At 46.7% G+C, this 22688-nt stretch overlaps 2 protein-coding genes across 50 annotated transcripts in view; one reads left to right on the forward strand and one right to left on the reverse strand.

Moving 5' to 3' along the window:
• Positions 1 to 2310, reverse strand: part of WT1 (WT1 transcription factor) — a 48444-nt gene extending 46134 nt beyond the window's left edge. For all 3 annotated transcript variants that reach the window (XM_082410536.1, XM_082410535.1, XM_082410534.1), the window contains exon 1: positions 1723 to 2310. In XM_082410536.1, coding sequence (XP_082266662.1) covers positions 1723 to 2167 — 445 coding nt within the window. In that variant the 5' untranslated portion in view covers positions 2168 to 2310. The remainder of the gene's footprint in view (positions 1 to 1722) is intronic.
• LOC309636883 (uncharacterized protein) overlaps positions 2236 to 22688 on the forward strand; it is a 51049-nt gene continuing 30596 nt past the window's right edge. For 4 of the 47 annotated variants that reach the window (XM_082410642.1, XM_082410624.1, XM_082410635.1 and 1 more), the window contains exons 1-3: positions 2250 to 2376; positions 2782 to 2865; positions 5177 to 5309. In XM_082410642.1, coding sequence (XP_082266768.1) covers positions 2356 to 2376; positions 2782 to 2865; positions 5177 to 5309 — 238 coding nt within the window. In that variant the 5' untranslated portion in view covers positions 2250 to 2355. The other 43 variants (XM_082410645.1, XM_082410644.1, XM_082410647.1 and 40 more) reach the window with 35 other exon arrangements.

Raw genomic sequence — 22688 nt, forward strand, 5'->3', positions numbered from 1 at the left:
GACTCACTCACGTCACACACCTGCCTGCCAGTCTTGCCGTTTCTGGTCCAACCAAGTTTACGTGGCTGCTGCCTTCTGTGTTTAGAACCCCTTGGGTGGAGGGGGGGGGGTCGGACTTCTGCTTGTGTGGCATAGAACTTCAAACCTGAGCCAAACACCAGGTTGCCCATCTTGGCTCTCCTCTTACAGATGGGGAAACTGAGACCTGGAGATTTGCCAGAGGTAACATCAGCCTGCTAATTAGAGGTGGTACGATCTGAGGAAAAGAATCTGTAACAGTCACTGAGCTGTTTCAATACTCCTTGAGTCTGAAACACTAATTTCCTTTAGGAAAGACCTAGAGTGGAGGGACCCCATGGGTGGGCTTGAGGTTCTTCCACAGAACATGGATCCCAGGTTCCCCGAACGAAGAGAGGAGGGCGGTTTCGGTTTCGCCAGGGCTTCTAGTGGGCCAGGTGTTCTGGGCTGGGCTAAGATACGAACAGCCTGGAAATACGGTTGTACAACGTGCGTGCGAAGGCGGGAAGAACAGGGCCCTTCTGAGCCTCGGGAGCCGCAGCACCTCCTGCGTACAGTACACACTCTACTCCACCCAGCCCACGCATTCTAGAAACATCCCAGTCCCTAGGCCCGAGGGAATTTTTGCTCTAGGAAAAGCCCCTTTTTTAAAGCATTTCCTAAAATATCGAATCAACCCGAATTGGTTTAGGTTCACAACAGCGCAGAAGTCTAATTAGAATAAACTTAGAAATCAAAATACAAAGGTTCGGCATGATTGGTTCCGCACTGGTCCCTGAGAAAAAGAAGTGAGAGGGTGCCGGCGCGGGTTGAGAAAACCACCAGCTGTGTCCCTCGATGTACAATGACTGAAAACGGAAAATAAACCTGTCCTTGTTCTAACCTCCAAGTCTTGCAAAAATCTTTCTCCAGCTAAGCCCCGTGTTCAACGACGAGGAGGCGCCAGAGACGGGCTGGAAGTAAGGCCGACGCTCGGGCCTCATTCCACCGCCTGTGGTAGGACCCGGTCCCGCAGAGATTGGAATCAGATAAACGGGGTTCTCTTCCAGCCCTGGAGCCCGAGTGGCCGTCATCTGAGCTGGAACCCAGGAGAGATCCACTTATACACTACCATGCGCTGGAGCCATAGGCGAACACGGACACGGGTCCAGGAAAGCCACTATTGTCTCTAGCTCATTCATTTACTCATTCTAGTGCTCCAAGGTGCTTACTGTGCCTCCCTTAGGTCTAGAGTGGCTCCTGGACATTTTGGCGTGGCGGAGGCAGCAAAGGCTGCTCACCCTGCGCTGGTCCCACTCTGAATCCAGGGTCTAAAAAGTCCAGTGCCTGGCGACAGTTTGGTGGTGCCTTGAGCGACAAAACCTCTTCCCGAGGCAGAGCCAGGCATTGCACCGGTTCCCGCTTCCCACTCCCACGGGGAATAGTCTTAGAATCTCCCGAGGTCCGAGGGGCCCCAGATGACCTCCCGGCTCATGCGAAGAGTCTGGTTCCCCGCTCTGGAGGATGTCAGGGGACCATGCCCTGGACTCCCTCTCCTTGCCCTCCTCTTCCCCAGCTGCTGCTTCCTCTACCCTCACAGTCCTTGGGGAGGCAGCCGAGTAAGAGCTGTGGTCAGGTAAGGGGTAGGACAGGGGAGTGCCCGCGCGCAGCCACAGCCCAGTCGCCACCGCCCCGCGTGTAGGGGGCGCTCCCCAGTCTGCTTACCCTGGTTGCGAATAGCGGGCTGGCTCTCGAGGCAGCTAGGCAGGTAGGGCGCGTTGGGGAACATCCTGGCCTGGCCGGACGACGCCTGGCTGGGCGGAGGAGGACCGAAGGGTCCGTAGCGACAGGCTCCAGCCGTACCGGTGAACTGGCCCGAGAAGTGGACGGTGAAGGCGCTCAAGCACTGCTCCTCGTGCGGCTCCGCGCCACCCCAGCTCGGCTCCTGTTTGATGAAGGAGTGAGGCGGCGGCGGCGGGGGTGGTGGCGGCGGAGCAGGCGGCGGCGCAGGACCGCCCAAGGAACCGTAAGCCGAGGCGCCCGGGGGCGCAAAGTCCAGCACCGGCGCCCACTGCGCCGCGCCGCTCACGGGCAGGGCGCAACCGCCGCCGCCACCCAGCGAGGGTACCGCCGGCAGCAGCGCGTTCAGGTCCCGCACGTCGGAGCCCATTTGCTGTGGCTCAGCCCCGGACGCTCCGCGGCCCCACCGGCTTTGCAGACGCTCGGCGCTCGATTCCGCCGCGCCTAACTTGGCCCAGATGCCTTCCGGGCCCCGGATCCCCGGCTGCTCGGTCTGCTGAAGGCACCCAGGCCCGGAGCGGAGCGTGTGCGAAGACGCTGGCTCCGGGGCACACGTGGATGCCGGCTCTTGCGGCAGGGGTAAGTCCAGGATCGCGGCGAGGAGGCGGCGGGGCCCCGGCTCCTGGGCTGCAGTCCCGGCTATGGGTGGGTGGGTGGGTGAATGAGTGGGAGGGAGGGCGGGAAGGGGGGAGCGGATAGGCGGTCGAGTTTCGGAGAGCCCCCGGGTGTGGGCGCTGCCTTGAACTCCTTACCCCAGCTGCCTGGCTACCCCCAGCTTCCCAAAGCTCAAATAAGAGGGGCCGGCGGCGGGGGAGGAGGAGGAGCCAGGAGTCTCGGCGGCTCCATTCACACCGCAGCCCTAGCCGATTAGGCAGAGCGCGCGACTCCTTGGGGGCGTCCTCGCAGTGGGGGTGGGGGGCGGGCCCGAGGGAGCGTCCCTCTCGGAGACACCCTCCTCTCCTATCCGCCACGCGCTCTCCGCAGGCCTGTGGGACACAATCCTCCCCCCCACCTCCCTTCTCGGCCTTCGTGAGTGTGGGCGCCTTGGGTACTGGCGAGCCTCTCCAGGTGAGCACTGAATGTCCCCTCTGCATACCTGTGTGATGGGGGTAGGGAAGGGGTTGTTAATCAGGGAGAGCGGGTTGGAGGGAGGGGCAGGGGGCTCCACGAGGGCGGGAACTTCAGGATAACGCAGAGAACTTTACCGGACTTCAAAGAGGCGGCGGCTCTTCCTTCTAGAGCCGTCAGACTGGACTGGTGGTCATAATCTTGGGGTCACTGGGGAGCGGGGTGGCTTTTTGTGGATTCCAGAGGCCAGACTCAGGCGAACGTGGGTCACCTGGAGGTTGCATCATTTGTGATAAACGGGGCGTATATCCACCGTCTGGTAGTTGGCGACATGGTGAGGTTTGCGCCCAGAGAAGGGCGGTTGCCGCCTACCTAAAAACGGTGTCAGCGGCACTTAATCTCCCTTTCTAGTGAGGAGTACCTAACTCTTCTACGGGGAAACCGGGAAAACAAAACGGCGGCTAGTTTGGGAGGGAAGAAAACCCTTAGGGAAATGCCCAGATTCCGGTCGGAGAATCCAGGCGCCGAGTTTGGAGGTTAGGGGGTGGGGAAGGTTTAGATACGAAGTCCTTGGGGCGAGGTTGGCTCTTGGAGCCGCTCCTGCTGAGCTCTGCCTTCGCTCACTCCAGTCGGGAGTACCATTCTGCATGCGTGGTGACTGATAAGGAGGCGAAAGCCAGGGTACGCGGACGGAAGAGAGCCTCCAGCGACCCAAGGTCCAAGGCAGGGTTCTTTCTGTTCAGAGCTCCCAGCGCCTGGCATGGCCAAATCAGATTCCTCCCTCCACCTAATCATTCTTTGGGAGCCCCGCGCCCCAGAGCAGGTGCTTGAGGTTTTGTTTTGTTTTCTTTCTTTTGGTTCTTCCAAAAGAGTCGGCTTCTATCGGGAAACAGACCCTAGGCTAGAAGCGCCGGGAACCTGAATGGGAGTGCGCTTCAGGGGCGCGTGGAAACGCCCAGGAGGCAGCGGCGACGGCGCAGCCTGGGACTGCCAGGAGCGCCGGGCGGGAAGCGGCCTGTTGCCGCCTGGCCTCTGACACGAGGCTGGCCGGGGATGGGGCCCGAAGCTTTTCAGCCAAGCCCATGTGAAGCAACAATCAAGGTAGTTGCAGTTTTATAAGGAAGCCGGGAGTTTTAAAGCCTTGATTTACTCATAATTTCTTACGCGTTGGTTTTAGTTAATTTCCACTAAGTAAACGGTAGCCAGGAGTTCTCGCTGCGGACCCGAAGCGTGTGCCAGCTCAAGATCTACACGCTAAGCGCAGTTCCCTCCTGTTGGGGTCGCTTGTCTTGGAGGCGCAGGAAACCGTGAGGGCAAAGGTCAAGAACAGGCGCTACCCGTTTGATCGCCGGACCGCTTTCGCGGTGGTGGACACTTCTCTGCGCTACTTTGGTGCCTGACTTTACGAAGTCTTCACTCAGAAACTTTTTCTTTCTTTCTAAAAAAAGAAGTGAAAAGGCTCTCGAGGCCAGCTTCTTCTCCCCTACACTCCCTGTGGGCCGCCCACTCCTCGCCCGCATGTCCCATCTCTAAACCTGCGTGGGACTCCAGGGCTGGGCAGAGGACAGGCGCTTTTCGTATTTTGGGTGGAGAAAGGCCTCGCGAGATAAAACTTCTCAGGCCAAGTTGTCCCTAGGACGCCCCAGACCACTGTCTCACACCCTTCACTTTTATTTCTACTTAGAAGTCGTTTTTCTTAACTAGGACTCACTCAAGCGCTACGAGGGAAGGCGAGCCCTTTATGAAAGCCTGGGATTTCCACTTATAAGTGAAAAAGGTTGAGATTGTTTCTTTTTTTATCCTTCTTTGCAATTTTTGGGGGGGGTATTTGGAGGAAGGTGGCTTGATTGTGAACTTTTGCGGTTTTGAATCCCAGATAGAGGAAGGGCGCTTAACTCTCTGAGTTAAAAAAAATTTTTTTTTTTGTTTTTTTTTTTGCCTGTGGGTGTGGTGAGAGGAAAGGAGGGGGCTAGCAAATTTAGAACTCCTCTCTCGCCCGCCATTTGTTGCCTGAGACCTCTTGAGGGAGGGAAGAGCAGTGGTGAGATCCCCATTTCAACCCTGGGGTACCCCCTCTCCCAGACCTTGTAGTCCAAAGCGGTGGGAGGAGTTCCCTGCAACCCTCAGGGCAGAGAAGTAAGTGCTGCGCGTCCGAAGCCGCAGCCAGAGGGCCTCACCCGAGACGAGGTCTTTGAACGCCCCTAGCCCGTGCCCACCCCGGGAGCCCAGGCGCCCCAGGGCCAACCCTGGGAAACCCGCACACTGCTGCGCTCACGGGGTGCCCTACGCTCTCCACTTGTCCCTCCACTAGGTGACGTTCTCCGCGGGAGCTCTGCAGTTACCCAGGCGGACGCGCCCGCTCTGCTGGCCTCAGCGCCCTGAGCTGGGCAGAGGGGGAGACAGTCTGGCCGGGAAGAAGGTCCAACCTCCGCCCGCCCCAGCAGGTAGAGCGCGCTCTGCTGCACCTCCTGTGGCTCGAGACTGGCCCAAGGTCCCAGGGATCTGAGGGCTGCGGAGAACTGGCCTCTCCTTTCTCTCAATCACCTTCCCACCCCCGATAGCACTGACACCTGTGGAAGAGGATGTGGTCTGAATCGCCGATTGGCAGAGCTGGAAATTAAACTCCTCGTTCTACAGAAAAGGAAACTGAGGCCCAGGCAGAGGGAGGAAAGGCAGATGTGGAGTGCAGTGGTTAAGAGCAAGAGATTGGTGGCCAGAGAAAGGAATCTCAGCTCCACCAGGTAACCAGCAGCTGTGCAACCATAGACGAGCTCCGCAGCCGCTGTGAGTCTCAGTTTCCTTATTGGTCACATGGAATAATGGGATATTAGTACCCACCTCAAGGGGTCCTGAGGATTCGACGGAAGAGAGTGTTGGCCTATGCCCTCAATAAACGTTACAATTTTTGTTACTATTGTTCAAGGACACGTAACAAATTAGTGGCAAAACCGAGCTGAAACCCTGGTCTCTCTCTGGGCTTAACCCACCACTCCTCTGCTTCTTTAGAGCTAATGGAATGGAGAGTAAAGGAAAGAAGGAGGAGGAGAGACGCTAAAAACCCATGTGGCTTTGTATCACTGGTAAAGTTCATCCTGGCCTGGAAGGGGCTTAATTATTGCAAGCTTTAAAAATGGATGCTGAGTGGGAGGGGGCAGTGAGGTCCTCTACCCCGCCGGCCCCCGCTTTGACCCCGGCGCCGTCAACTGCATCTGACCGAGAGCCCAGCCCGGCCCTGCAGCCGCGGCCCCAGGGACCAGCGCGTACTCCCGAGCCGCGCTCCGGGCGTCACCCCGCGGGCGCCGACAACTGAATAAACACACCGTAGCGCTGCGATCTGTCAAGGGCTGGGGCCGCCTGCCCGCGCCCGGGGCCGTAGACAGCGAAAAGGAGTGGTGGGCCGCCCGGGAGGAACCAGCGCTCGATTTGCGCCTCGCGCAGAGGCCAGTGTCCGAGCTCCACGCTCCCGACCGCTGCTCCTCTCCTCCCCGCCGACTCCAGCTCTTAGCGTTCTGCCTACCTCGGGCTGCTGGGCAGCCGCTTAGGCTGATTTCCATCCCCGCGCAGGCGGTAGAAATCCCAGCTTCATTTATCTAAATTAAAAAAAAAAAAAAAAGTAAGAGAAGGGCTTTTGGTATAGTCTACCCCAGGCTTCCTCTGTTCGTTTGAAAATTAACTCTACTTTTTGGCCAATCCCCCATCTACGGTTCAAACTCAGTTGGTTTGGGGGCCAGGACCGATGCGCACTACCAGGTGCGCAGAGCAAAACTCCCCCTTTCCCCCAGCTCGCAGTGCCTAGAGCGGTCAGGGTTACCCGTCTGTTCTGATGCCACCGCGAGATGGTCCCCGAGCTCCGAGAGAGTCCCCAAAGAAAGGACTGTGCAGCGCTGCCACTATTATTATACCGTAAATCTTTTTAAATTCTGGAACTAATTATATAGAGGATATGTCTCAATTTGTTCTGCATTAATGCCACAGTGGGGATGGAGGCCGGGCTGTGGCCAGAGCAGATACGCAGGCCCATGAAATTGATGAGCTGAGAGTTGCTTCCACTCCTGAGCGCACCATCTGGAATTCCAGTCTGAGGTTACAATTAGAACTACTGACCCCAGATTCAACTTTGCAAACAACAGGAGAAAAAAATGGGAAAAAGAACCAAGAGAGAGAGAGAAAAAAAAAACGAACTTATTCTGCACCTGTTAAAAAAAAAAATTCTCGCACAACCTTAAAATCTTCCCATCTTAGAAGATTCTTTCCAAGTATTTCTTTTGTGTTTTTTAAACCTATAAAAGATAATGGAATATATTTTATAGATTGGATTTTATCTTATCCCCTTTCCCTCTCCCGAGTGCACTCAGTTTAATAGTTGTCAGTTTTTCCTCAGTGTTGGATTTAATTATGTAGGACCAAAACATTCCTCAGTAAATTAGCTTGCTAAATATTGTCACTTTTGTGATTCTGCCTTTGAGAAACAGCTTAATTACTGAAATCTATCTGGATCTAGAAACTTTTTTTTTCTTTTTGACGGTTGCTCCACCTTAACTGTAATCAGAGATGTTATGTGTGTTGTAATTTTATTTGTGTTCTAAATCGGTTGTGCCAGTTTCTTCTTTCTTTAGTTACACGCTGCTTTATTTTCCTCTCACTTTGACCCCCTGAAGAAAACGAAGGACCAGGCAGTACTGGGGAATCTGTTAAATTTATTAGCATAAATGCTTAGACAAAACGAGATATAAATCATTCAGATGTATTAAGCCGTAAAGTATCCAAATGAAGTCAGTCCCTTGCCAGGGTCCTGGTGTATAAATGTTCATATAAAACAAGGTATCAGTATTATCTTTCAAACTGAATATATGTTGTAAAAATATCCAAATGTTAAGTTAGGAATATGGGGGCAGTGGCAGGGCAGGAAGGGAATATTCTTTAGAGCAGCCTATTAGCATTGTAGTACTCAAAAAGTGTGACAGAAAGGAAAAATCTGAACAGTTTGCATTTGGAATATTCAGTAAACTGTTTTTTTAAGGATATATTTGACTGGAAGCACAGGAATGAGGCAAGAAGAGATAAATAAAGAACAAAAGTCATTGCTTTCTATAGAATGCATTTTTTTTTCTCCAAAGGTCAATTTAGCTTCAAAAAAAAAAAAAAAATCTGCTCAGAAAAGCACTGGCTTTTCATACAGATAACGGATGAGCCATTAATGAAGAGCCACCTGGGCCTTCATCTGTGAACCCGGATATGCAGCTGGTCGGCAGGAGAAGGATGTGTATTCACTAGAGGTGGATTGGGAGAAGAGGGGTTGGGGGAGTGAGGAAGGGGAATTGCCAGAATTCCTAGCAGAGGTTTACGAAGACAAAAATCAGATAAAATGTTTCAGGAGCAATGGTTCGCATAGCTCATAACTGCAGCTCTCCGTAAATCTTGGCAAATCAGGGCTTTTTTTTTTTTTTTTTTTTTTTTTGCCTTTTAGAAATGATTACTCTGAAGCTTTTTTTTTAAATCAAGGAGTCAACCAGAGAAAGGGAATAGTCCCCCTTTTTTTCCAGCAGGGGCATCCTTACCCTTTCACTTCCATTCATCCATTCGCCATGCAGCAACTATTCATTGGCACGTCCTATGTGCCAGGCACTGTGGCAGGGACCGAGAATACAGCAGCGTGGGGACAGGCTCTGCCGTGCTCCCATGGATCTTACATTCCAGTAGGAATGACAGACAAACTACAAGAAACAAGTCAGATGCTTTCAGATAGTGGTAACTGCTATAAAGGAACAAGGAGGTCTGCTGGTCTGAGAATGGCTTAAGGCGAGATGGGGATGGGAGCAACGTATTACCCTCACTTCATTCTGCCCTCAACCCACACTGCCACATTTTAATGTGTTTAGTAAGTATCCCACCCTACAGTCGAGATGCAGGGAAAGTTGGAAGGATTTGGAATGCTTGGTCTAGATAAGTCTCTGCCTACAAGGCAGCTGAAATTTTCAGTGGGGCAGCTGTTCAGGTAAAGCTGGATTAAAATTGCCAGCACTAGCTGAGTGACTGAAAGTTACTTAAACTCTGAAAAACTTGATTTTCTCCTCTTCAAGGTAACAATAACGGTGCCTATTCAAGTTGCAAGAACTAGATAAGGTAAGGCATGTAAATTTTTTAGCCCATAGAAAGCACTTAATAAATGGTGGCTGTTATCTATATTAACATACAGTCTGGTTTTGGTTTGGTTTGGTTTGGTTTGGTTTTTGCTTCTAATTAACTGATGAGTTATAGGCTTAGAGTTGATATTGGTGTGAGTTAAGAACAGGGGACAATCTTTGCTCTCGTTGTGTCAGGGACAAGGGCAGTAAGGGAAGCCCTTTGCTCAAGAGTCTGACCTCAAGCAAGGATGTTGCCACCTCAAAGTAAATTGAAACCATTTTGTCCTACGCCTGGGCCCCGAAACGGGAAATATGTGGCTTTTGCTTCAAAATCAACTTCTTTCCTTTCAGTACAGAAGGCTCTAGGCTAACGTCAGCTTGAAAAGTTTAGGATTGCCTTCTTCCTCATAGTCACATTTCAGGTGTGCAGCCAGGTCCAGAATAAAGAATTAAAGAATCCTGGGCTAGCTACAAAAACACCTGGGCTCAAGTCCTGTCTCTGCCAATGACCATGGCCTTGGGGAAATAACTTAAGCTCTTGGTTTTTCATTACCCTTATCTGGAAAAGGAGGAGGATGATAGCAATGAAGTAAAGTGTGCAGAATGATCTGAAAACTGTAAAGTGCTGGGCAATGCACGGAACCATCAGGATGATCTGTAACATGGGAACTAACCGTGGAAAGGAATACTCTTGGGAGCACGGGGGTACATGGCTTGCTCTCATGCCTCTTCATTTGTAAAGTGGGCATAGGGCTTTCCTCTTGGGCTTGTGAGAATTAAATGAGATATATGAACAATACTTGGCATAGAGTGTGTGCTACGTGGGTGTTGCTGTTGCTGTTATTGTTACCCTTCTCTGGTCATTTTTCTGGGCTCAGAGATGAGCCTTAAGTTTTCACACCAATAACTTCTTATTCTGGAAGCACAGAGTAGTATAAGTAATTTGGCTTATGGATAATACGACTGGGGCTTAAATCCTCCTCTGCTACTTATTTTCCGTATGACTTTGGGTGACTTCCTTATCCTCTCTGAGTCTTAATTTTCATAACTGTAAAATGAGGCTAATAATACCTTCACCTCACAGAGTTGTTTTGAGAACAAATTAACACAACACGTGTAAAGTGCCTGCATGGCGCCTGGCATGTAGTCGGAAATCAGTAAATGGTAGTAATTAAAAATTTAATTTGTCTAATCAGAGAATATTAGCTGACTTCAAAAAACAAATCAGCTATCAAGAACTTGAATTACAGCATGATTCTGAGCACGCAGAGAAACGAATTACCATCTTTTTTTAAACTACCCCGTGCCACGTTGAAATCTCACTCTCTCATATATGAATGGCTTTGCAATCAAGACATTGACAAGGTTTCCTTTTTGACTATGAGCCTGTTAGGATAAAAGTCAGAATCCTATTTATTTCCACTGGGTTTCTTTGCAGAATATCTTGCATATATCAAGGATTTTGGCAATCCCATGCCCTTTCAAAATAAGCAGGAAACTGTTTTCAGCCAATGGAGAGAAAAAGCAGTTTGACTCTCTTCCTGGAGTTGCCACATAGCATTTATTAATAGCTCTGTAAACAGGCTTGAACATAGTATCAGCTGGCTGCTCAACATATTACAAAAGTTTATGAGAAGTTGCTTAGGAAAAACAAGATAGAGTCATTAGAAATCTGATACTGGTCAATAGTGCATTTATTCCAAGTCTCCATAAATCACAGACAAATGAAACTTCTATTGTGATCACTGTTCCAGATCTAAAGGGTCCCTGTCTCCCCTTTGGTAGAAATTAAATACATTTAAGAACGCCTAAGATTTTTTTCTCTGCCGATACAGAAGCTAATTACAAAATTTTCCAAGAGATAATAAATATCTAACTCTAATCAACAGATTGACACACGATAAATAAGAAGCACATAACTTTGATTATTTAGGGCACATGTTTATCTTTAATTATCCCCAAACTGGGAATAGAGTAACTGTTGTTATCCGTTATATTTATTATCTATTTCTAGAGTGACACCACATTTTGATTTTGCCCAGGAAAGCCTCAGTTTAAGCTGTTGTCCCAGCTTAATTATTATTTTCCCTTTATTCCCAAAAGCATCCTAGTTTTGATGGTAAATGATAAGGATTCCATTTGCTTAAAATTTTATTTTATAAAAAAGATTTAAGAAAGCTGTTACAACAAAGGTGAAAGACAAGAGTTAAGTGGAGGTAGTGAGAAGGAAAGATTGGCTTAATATTAGAAATGAAAGGATGAGGCTAGCTACTGTAACTGAGCATAAATCTTAGTTCTGAGCTTCCTGATGGCCAAGTCAAAAAGGGAAAATAAAAGTAGTTACATATCTCTCTTTATGCAAGAGAAGGAAGAAACCCAGTTTTTCAGAAGAGACAAACTTTTCTAGCACTAAACTTTAAGAGGAACTCACCTCACTGGCTTTTCTATAAGGGTCATCAGCAATGGTTAGTAACTTCAGCAATAATGTTTCAAAAGCTGCAGAGACACTCTGGTGGTTTCTCATTTCAACTCAGTGGTGTAGTATTAAAATTATAGTTCTATAAAGCTTTTTCTAAGAGGGGAGAGGCAATAACATACTCCTGTTAAAGTTTTCTTAGGATCTAACCGGATTCAAATTAACCTTCTGTGTTAATTTTCAGAAACTCCCAACTGATAATTTTTAAAAACATCTTTTATTTGTTAATCATCAAATAACTTTGAACATGAGCCAAAACACTACTAAAGACCTGACCGTTGTTCTTCAGAATCTGTGATCTGATTTGGGGAGAACTGTAGGGCAGCGGTTAACTGAAGTGATTTGTGCCCACTCCCTCCGGGGGCGGGGGGTACATCTGGCAATGTCTACAGACATCTGTGATTGTCACAGCTCTGTGGGAGTAGGAGGCGGGTGCTACTGGCATCTAGTGGGTGGAGACCAGGGGTGCTCCTGAACAGTCTTTAAAGCACAGGGCAGTCCCCCCGACAACAAAGAATTATCTAGCCTAAAATATCAATCGCGCTGAGGTTGAGAAACCCTTCTCCAGAGTATTGTCAGTAGAAGAGACCATTATTTCTAGCTGGGGTAAAAAGGAAAACGTTTCATGGAAGAGGGGCCCTTGAACTAGATTCCCCCCACCCAACCCCAGAGGAGCTGGAGGATACCTCTCCCCAGGCTCAGGAAATGGTGGGAACAGAAACAGGCAGGTAAGAAGACGTAAGGCGTGTTGTAGGGATGCCATCCACAAAGGGCATTGTGGGTCAACTAATTTAGCTAGAAAAGAGGGAGAATCCATGTGGAGCAAATAAGAGAGAAAGCCAGAGAATACACGCAAATTTAGGGCAAAGAGTTTCTGTTCTGATGTTATGCTCCAAGATCCCTAAATATTGCTAGTGTTTTTTAAAAACCACACAAATCAAAGGCAGCATAAACTTTTATGTTCACAAAGCTCATCTTCGGAATACTGGCTTGGGGTGTGTATAAGGATAGGCACATGTTTTGCTTCCTCTCCCCCACATCATTTTCACCACTTCCATATTAGAGATTCCTTGGAACTCAGTTTTATATATCACATTAAATTTTTAAAAATGGGTGCCTGCTTAAAAATACAACCTATCAAGGCACAGAAAATTCTGAACTGCTGCTGTAATTAATAGAACATTGTAGGAATCGCCATTAAGAAATATTATTCTGACCTAGTTTGCCATGTCACACTGCAGATTGTCCTTTTCTTGAATCGTGGAACGATTTGTGAGAAAAGACCACGAAGCTGGGTCCCTCGATATTAGCCATCTCACCCCTCAAAGTTCAGCCAGGAGTGGGACAAAACCCTCCTCACCATGTTGACATGTTTATTTCTGGCGTAAGAAAATATTGCTGTTGCCCAATTTGGTTTTCCAGTCCATTCACTTGCCTGAAGTCATATATTTTATTCGTTCCTTTGATGATCTACAGATAAATTAGCACGATCCCCTAAGGTCTGCCAACATATATGCGTTACTGGAGAAATCTGAGATGTTGAAAGATGATTGCACTTTATCGTATCCCAATACTTTCTTCTTAAGGACCGAATAAATAGCATCAGATAGTTTATATACCTGACATGTTTATTGAAGTATTCCCGCTGAGTACTTCCCATTGTCATGTGTTCTCACACATTGTTTTCACAAACTGTGTTTTGAAAGAAGTCAAGGGAAATTCAGGCCAGAGAAACAAGATGTTATCTTTTGGAAAGGATGAGCCCACTCTGATAGAAGAGGATAATCCATTCGGCGGTTTGGAAAGCCAGTGTCCTCCAGTGGGTGTGATAAATCCACAGGATCTGAATCCAGGATTTTGCACTGGGACCGTGAACTCAGCAGGAACAATTTAATCGTGTTCCAAATAAACACAGTGTATCATTATTATTATCATTGGAGAAGCATGAACATTTGTTAGGTCAATTTAGCCCCATTGCCTTAAGGCAATTGAATTCACTGAACACAGTTCTAATTATGTCTGTCACAGATAGATCTAAAATGGATCTATAATGCCATAACTGCTCCTTGATCATCTCTGTGTTTGAGACCAGGTTTAGAAAAGAAAAAAATTCACCTGCTCATCTCAGATGGGTCACTTGCATGGAGAATCCCATAGAGACTTCAGTTACCCTGTGGATTCTATCAACAGAACCATTTTCAAAAGATGAGAATATTTGAGACAGCTGGACTTTTTCACATTGCACGTGCTTTAAGTGATCGTTTGGGGCAAGAGGAATCCAAATATCACTTACTAAGAAGTTCATCACCATGTCCTTTTCCTAACTCAATATGGTGCCTTCCCAGGTACCACTCATTTCACACAAGATACATAAGATAAATTCTCTCCAAGGCAAAGCAACAGTTTCGCAGCAGGTTACAGCTGTAAGGGACTTTAAAAAGTTTCTAGTCCTACCCCTTGTTTTTCAGACAAGACATTACATTATTTACCCAAGATTACACAGCTAGGTAGTGGCAGAGCTGTCCCTAAAGCAAGACTGGTGGAGGGTGAGAACCGTCTTTGTATAATAGCACTCACTCTTCTACACTTACTGTGTACCTGTTACAGACCCAGCAACTGAATTAGAGATACATAGTCCTTGCTGTCAACTTGTTCACAGTCTGGCTGTGCTGTAGGACTTGGTCACAATGGAAGCAGGATGTGGAATTTGTGCTATAAGAAGTATCCTTGTTACAGCCCTCACTTAGACCCAGTCCAAGAATGCTCTTCAGCTCCTCTGTATGGTGATCAGGGAACCTAAAGGCCACTTCATCAGGTTTTAGAGAGAGGGCCTCTTGTGGGTCTGTAAAATAATTAGCTAACCACAATATTGTTAATATTAGGAAAGCATCAGTGTACTTTACAGAGGACTCAACAAGATACCTAATATGCTGACAGCATCTTTTTGCTTGAATTAGTCAATGATGCCTCATAGAGGTTTAGCAACAAGGATACCCCAAGGGGGAGCTCTTCTGGTTTGGAACTGAACTGAAGTGACTGGCTGATCAAACCCAAAAGCACAAGCCTCTTTCAGAGCTGCATTTAGTAGCACGGTCAAAGGAAGATAACCAGAAAGCCACAAAGAAACCATTCATTCTCTCCACGGTGTATTTTGTTGTTGCCTTTTTAAGCTGATGAAATCCTGATAGCACTTGGGACCGGGACCGCGGGTGGGGGTGGAAGGATGGAGTGTTACACAATGTGCAAACATCACAGACATTTACCAAAGATCAAGTTCCAAGATGTAAAACAAAATAAAACAAAAAAAAGATTTTCTCCTAATTTGAATCCCAAAGGACCTGAAAAGCATTGCAAACGTGTCCAGTAAGGCATTAAAAATCCCAAAGAGTAATCACTCCCTTGGTTGTTTTAATGTATTTTTGTCCACAAACGAGAGAAGATTTCTAAACTGCTGCACTGGCTTACTTTGAAAGGTCTCTGGAACAAAAGTACTTTGGGTGACCCTAGGATACCTGGCAACAGTAACTAAGGATGTGGATGAGGCTAAGAAAGATAAAAACAGATGATGCACTTTTTGATGTCAGACCTGAAATATTGTATAATTAAAACGTAATAAAATGCTGAAGCTTAGAAACAAAGAAATAATCCCATCAGGGAAATTAGCAAGCTTATTTAAGAGAATGTTGAATATGATTTCTTTAAAGGGTACTATAAAATCACTCTTATGCTCCCCAGATGGCCCTGTGGGTGACTTCTTTTTTTTTTTTTTTTTAAAGAAATTCACGTTCTTTTATTTATTTATTTATGACTGTGTTGAGTCTTCGTTTCTGTGCGAGGGCTTTCTCTAGTCGCGGCAAGTGGGGACCACTCTTCATCGCGGTGCGCGGGCCTCTCACCATCGCGGCCTCTCTTGTTGCGGAGCACAGGCTCCAGACGCACAGGCTCAGTAATTGTGGCTCACGGGCCCAGTTGCTCCGTGGCATGTGGGATCTTCCCAGACCAGGGCTCGAACCCGTGTCCCCTGCATTGGCAGGCAGATTCTCAACCACTGCACCACCAGGGAAGCCCTGACTTCTTTATGTAATTAGATTCAGCACTCCCCCTCCTTCCCTCCTTCTTCCCTCCTCCTTCTCTTCTTTGCATAATAGTTATTATTATCAGCCATCATTTATTAAGTGCCTAGGCGCTCTCATGCATTCTCTCTATTTCTCAAATTTTAATTAGCAGTTATTATCACCATGTCCAAGATGAGGAAATAGATGCCAGTAGGTTTGGGTTGTCCACTGTTGGCTATCTAGAAGGTGGTGTATCCGGAGCAACAGTCATCATTCTGTACAATGTAGCTTCTGAATTCTGGAAGGAAGTGAAGGGATTAAACCTCAGGGATCCACTTCGGCCTCAGCCCTTGACAGAGAGCTTATCCTCAGAATCAGACTTACTGTCCTGCCCAGTTATGACAAGATCCACAGGCCCAAGTAAAATCAAACTGCTTCTGCCACAGGATCTGCTTCCACCACACAGTGTCAACTAAAGTCTAACCCACCCACTTCCTGTTTATATCAAATTCTGGCATACCCTACTTCATACAATGGCTGTGTCCCTGAAATTAATTTTTTTGTTAAATACGTGAATATCGTGTCAATGCACTGTGGGGGAGTTACAAAAAGAATGTGCTATTTCAAGGAATCCCAAGGTGATTTTTTTTCTCCCCTGAATCATTCTTCTCTCTCTCCCTCTCTCCAGACTTTTTATATGCCAGGATGGGATGGGGAGCAGAGATGGAATGTAGGAGCACACCCTTATTGTGTCTAAATAAAGCAGGAGGCAGCTCTACTGAAGAATCCACTCAGGTTTTTAACAAGGTGGCTCTCAAAAGATCTCAGAGCTAGGCTATTTCTGGTGGCCACAGGAAGAAGGATGTACACATATATAAACCTAGAAGCTCATATGTATGTATAGCTGTTCCCATGAGGGTGCATTCACATGTGCGCACATGCACATGTGCACATTTCTAACATTTACAGGCCTCGGCTTTCTCATTTTTACCTCTACTGAAAAAGCAGCTTCTATTTATACCTCCTCTCCCTTCCACACCCCCCTTCACACAAACAATCCGCAAGTCTTGAGCTAAAGGAGTATTGCAAATTTAGAAAGGAAGATGGCTTCTTAGGAAGATGGCTTCTTCTAACTTCCAATTACTAAAAGACGGAACTCTGTCAAAGTTGACTTTACGGAGGTTCTCATATGTTGGTAGGAGAGCGGGGTTAAATATCCCAGGCAGGAAGTCAAGCCCTCCAAAGCTAAAATAGCTCGGCCTGGCTGAGCACCTTAGGAAGATAACCAGGGATCCTCAGCCAGGTATTTGGGATCACAACTCTTCTGAGAAATGCATCGTGGTTTCAGTTTCCCCTTTTTTTTTTTTTTTAACATCTTTATTGAAGTATAATTGCCTTACAATGGTGTGTTAGCTTCTGCTTTATAACAAAGTGAATCAGTTATACACACACAATATGTTCCCATTTCTCTTCCCTCTTGCATCTCCCTCCCTCCCACCCTCCCCATCCCATCCCTCTAGGTGGTCACAAAGCACCGAGCTGATCTCCCTGTGCTATGCGGCTGCTTCCCACTAGTTATCTATTTTACATTTGGTAGTGTATATATGTCCATGACACTCTCTTACCCTGTCACATCTCACCCCACCCCCTCCCCATTTCCTCAAGTCCATTCTCTAGTAGGTCTGTGTCTTTATTCCCGTCTTGCCACTAGGTTCTTCATGGCCTTTTTTTTTTTTCCCTTAGATTCCGTATATATGTGTTAGCATACTGTATTTGTTTTTCTCTTTCTGACTTACTTCACTCTGTATGACAGACTCTAACTCCATCCACCTCATTACAAATACCTCCATTTCATTTCTTTTTATGGCTGAGTAATATTCCATTGTATATATGTGCCACATCTTCTTTATCCATTCATCTGTCGATGGACATTTAGATTGCTTCCATGTCCTGGCTATTGTAAATAGAGCTGCAATGAACATTTTGGTACATGACTCTTTTTGACCTATGGTTTTCTCAGGGTATATGTCCAGTAGTGGGATTGCTGGGTCGTATGGTAGTTCTATTTGTAGTTTTTTAAGGAACCTCCATACTGTTCTCCATAGTGGCTGTATCAATTTACATTCCCACCAACAGTGCAAGAGTGTTCCCTTTCCTCCACACCCTCTCCAGCATTTATTGTTTCTAGATTTTTTGATGATGGCCATTCTGACCGGTGTGAGATGATATCTCATTGTAGTTTTGATTTGCATTTCTCTAATAATTAATGATGTTGAGCATTCTTTCATCTCTTGCAAAGAACACTGTGATCACCAGCGAAAGATGGTGGGCGGAACTTGGAGCCAGCTGCCAGAGGATGCCCCACCCTGCCCATGAGGGTCCGCCCCCAAAAGCAAGAACAGCCCTCTCAAGCCAAACCACGCTTCAGGGCTGGGCACGAGGCTTCCCCACTTAGTTCAGTTTCCTTGGGCATCCCTTCAGGATTCACAAATGAGGCTTTGAGGCTTATGAGGGTGGCATCCCTGCCCTTTGAGTCATTTGACCCCTTCGAAGAATGGGCAGCTCTTGGCAGGCTAAGAATGGCACAAGGATAATAATTAATAATAATAACTACCTTTTACTGAGTGCTCGTTAAATGACTGGGACTGCGATACATTTTTTCCTGGATTATTTCATTTGATCGTCACAGAAACTCTGGGAGGAAAGTCACATAAACATCCCCATTTTTTTAAAAAATTATTTATTTATTTATTTATTTTTGGGTGTGTTGGGTCTTCATTTCTGCACGAGGGCTTTCTCTAGTTGCAGCAAGCGGGGGCCACTCTTCATCGCGGTGCACGGGCCTCTCACTGTCACGGTCTCTCTTGTTGTGGAGCACAGGTTCCAGACGCACAGGCTCAGTAGTTGTGGCTCACGGGCCCAGTTGCTCCGCAGCATGTGGGATCCTCCCAGACCAGGGCTCAAACCCGTGTCCCCTGCATTAGCAGGCAGATTCTCAACCACTGCGCCACCAGGGAAGCCCAACATCCCCATTTTATCTGTGAGGAAAGAGAGGACAAAGAGCTTGTCATGTGTCCAAAGTCCCACAGGTACAAAATGGCAGAGCTGGAATACATATCCAGGTTGACATGATACTGAAACCTTTCATCATAACTGTACTGCCTTCAAGGAGTCAGGGAAACCATCTACTGGTCATCCAGGCATCTGCGTAGGTCAGGGTCCTGCAGGAAACAAGTGAGTGACACACTCACATGGGGTAATTGAGGAATGTTTAATGAAGGGTCTATTTTAAGAGATATGGGTGGGACTTCCCTGGTGGTCCAATGGTTAAGAATCCATCTTGCAATACAGGGGACACCGATTTGATCCCTGGTCAGGGAACTAAGGTCCCGTGTGCCAGGGCAACTAAGCCCACGCACTGCAATGAAGAGCCCACGTGCTGCAACTAAGACCTGATGCAGCCAATAAATAAATAAATAAATAAATATTTTTTAAAAAAAAGATATGGGCAGGGTTAAGGGAAACCAACAAGGGGTGGTGAAGACCCTTGACCCTAGTCACTGCAGGGATCCTGTTACCTTCCCTGGGACTGAGAGAGAGGCAAGCAAAGGAGGAGGTTCCCGGAACCCAGAGAGAGGAACTGAAGTTGTTGGAGAGAGTGGAGAGGCCCACCTTTCAGGAATGCTGACCTTGGGTAAGGAAGTCAACCTGAGCTGACTTGGCAGGGAGGGAGCCAGGGGACAAACAGCCTGACCTCATCTTCTTTCTCCCTCCAAGCTCTGCCAGTATTTCCCATTGGCCAAATCCTACGGGAAGTGGAAGATAAGAGAGCCCATGGATGCAATCGATTCAGGTCAGCCTCCTGGGGCCCAGGGTAGGGTGAAGAAAGGTGGAGATGGACTTGGAGGGGGCTTGTATGTCTGAAAATAACTTTATTCTAGCCTTTTCTTGACTGATATTTGGCTGGCTATATAGGTTGGAAATCATTTTCCCTTGGAATTTTGAAGACATTGCTCTTTGCTTTTTAGCTTCTAGCATTGCTTTTGAGAAATCCAAAGCCATCTGATTCTTGAGCCCATATGTGAAGTAAGCTTTTTCTCTCTGGAGTTGATAGGATCTTTTCTTCAGGAATTCCCGAAACTGCCCAATTCAATTCCCGATAATCTTTGTTAAAAAGGATCTATCTATTAAATAAATTATCCCAACTATTTTAGAATGACAATTTACAGAGAATTTATATAGACAGAAGAAACAACTTACCCATTTTCATAGAAATCCCTTTTCCCTTAAGTAGCATTTCAAGCCCAATCTAACATAGGTATTGAATTTTAAATTCAGATTTAAAATACATTCTCTGGGCAAATAATGTAAGAGATGAGGAGAGAAAAATTCATGATAGTGGGAGCATCCAAAAATCATAGTATTTCTATTCAGCATCTAAAAATGCCTCAGTTATCCTATCCTCACATGAAAATTGCTGCTGAATGAGATAGGCCTAGGTTAGCACTGAACTGTGTGTGTCTTTTCAATAATAACTTGGGGCCTCAGACTCTCCAAAATGCAGACTTATCAGACATTTCTCTTAGAAAAATGATATGTTTTATTCTTAATGATCTTATTATTTTACGAGAAGATATTATAGCTGGGAGAAGAGATTGCCCGGTTTTAGAAACCACCATGCAATAAATTGTTGCCCCAGTGCAGAACAATTGGTGACAGAAATTTCTTTTGTGGGTTGTAGTCCCCCGATGGAGCCAAAGTTGGTTGTCATGAGATGATTTCCACGGTCAGTTGAACACCAAAGATGAGACCAGCTCTTGGCCACAAACCAGACTGCACAGTCAGTAAGACCTGCGTCCATCAACCCAAGGCTGCTCTGACTTCTGATTTTTTTAACAATAGAAATGAAACTGCCACAGGGAGGAGAGAGAACAATGGTGTTTTGACAAATGAAACAAAGATAGAGCTTGGCTGACCATTCAGGTCAGAAAGAAAATGAAGGCACAGGAAGACTGATGTTGGTTGACCTCCTTGCCAAGAAGCAAACATTCTGTGGGAGGTTTCCACCGACTTGACGAACAGGCTCAATGGTGGCCTTTTGGATTTGGCAATTTTGTTGGCTATTTTCTGGCAAAAGAGCACTTTTTCTAGGACTTCAGACAGAATGAGAGTAAGAAATGCACGGTTAACACATGTAGACGTAGTATCCTTGAGACCTAAGGAAGGAGGAACTGGCAAGAGCTTAGAATCACTGGAAAATGTTGTTGTCCTGTTTCCTTAGAGATCTTCTAGAATGGTTCAGATGGAGTTCTGGCCTGTGGAAGGGGTGAGGCTAAGAAACCTCTAGTTGCCCTTGCTAGACTTGTAATCCTCAAAAAATGGAAATTCGGAAGCATTTATTCATGACCTTGAAAACTTGTTTATAAAAGCATATTATAATGTATCAGTAAAATGAGCTGAGAAGAGGGTTTATGAGAAAGTTCACGTGAGAAATGCAGCTATTAGCACACATGCCATTCCCCACCTTGACCCCAGCAGGAATGCGTAAATGGTGACATATGGAATGTAAGCATCTGTTGAGATGTTTCATAAATCTGCCTGGCAACGGGCATCACAGGGCCCTGGGTGAGAACAGGCCCCAGGAAGGGAGAGATGGTGAATGTCGCATCTAATTTTAGGCTACTAATCAGCCCAGAATTTGACAATCAAAAATTTCCAGATAATTCTCTTTAATCATATTGATTATTTTCTGACAAGGTGACACTTTTTCATGGGACCCACTTCAGGAATAGGTCATATGTTCATCCATCCATCCATCCACCCAGGAAATACCTATCGAGGGCCTTCAGCATGGAAGGCAGCGTACTAGGTACTGCAGGTACAGTGGAGGACAAGAGAGACACTGCCATGCCACTGCAGAACCTACTGCGTGTGGGAAAACAGATATTAAACAAATAGTAACACAAATAATTTTATAATTACAATTTGGATAACTGCTATAACAGCTTATACTCGTAGTACACTCTTCCAAACTTTCTACATGGATTATCTCCTTTAATCCTCATCATAATACTCTGCAGTAGAAGCTATTGCTAGTCTCACTTTAGAGATGAGAGAAGAAACAGAGGCATGGAGGTCTGCATGTCCTGCCCAGGGTCACACAGCTAATGAGTGGTGGGCCTAAGATAGGGAGTCAAGCAGTTGAGTCCAGGCCTCAAGTTCCTGACACTACACCGTTTTTTAGGACCTGGGTGGGGAAGGGGTGCTGATTTAGATTTGCAGGTTAAAGAAAATTTCTTTCAGTATATGATTTTAGGCCTAGCCCAAGGATAATTAGAGATTAATTGGGCACAAGAAGGTAACAAGAGTATTCCAGAATTAGGGAATGAGATGTCAAAAGGCCCTGAGGCAGAAGGAGTTGGTCTTGGAGGCCGGGGTGACTGGAGTTGGGGGCGGGAGTGGTGAAAGGTAAGGCTGGAGACGTGGGCAAGGAGTTAGAGCGCGTGGGACCTTGTAAATCCTGCTGAGAATCTTGAACCATATCCTGAGCAGAGGGAGAGCTCCTGAAAGACCTGGTATTGCTCCAGACCCAACTGCTACAGCTGGGAGAAGAGAGGCGTTCTCCCCATGGAAGCATGAGGCTGTTGCTAGGCTAGCAACTCGCCCTTCCTTCCCACTTTCTTCTGTAGGAGTAAAGGGATGCTGCACACTTCCGTTCTTATCAGACCGCTGTCCTCTGGTGCAGTTAAAAGACAGCATTGTCAAGAAACAACTTATGCTTTGGACTTAATGTTTGTGTCCTGACAACAACAACAATAACAGCAACAATTCCTGTATCGAAATCCAAATCCCCAGCGTGATGGTATTAGGAGGTGGAGACTTTGGGAGGTAATTAGGTCATGAGGGCAGAGTTCTCACAGATGCGATTAGTGCCCTTATAAGAAGAGGCCAGAGAGCTAGCTTACTGTCTTTTCACTATGTGAGAAGTCAGCGGTTTGCATCCTGGAAGAAGGCTCTCACCACAACCGGACCCTGCTGGCACCCTGATCTCAGACTTCCAGCCTCCAGAACTATGAGCGATAAGTTTCTGTTGTTTATGAGCCACAGTCTATGGTAAATTGTTATAGCAGCCCAAACTGGTTAAGACAACGGGCAGATCTAAAAATT

This window comes from Balaenoptera physalus, assembly GCF_965194825.1.
Source record: "Balaenoptera physalus genome assembly, chromosome: 10".
In the NCBI taxonomy this organism is placed as follows: Eukaryota; Metazoa; Chordata; class Mammalia; order Artiodactyla; family Balaenopteridae; genus Balaenoptera; species Balaenoptera physalus.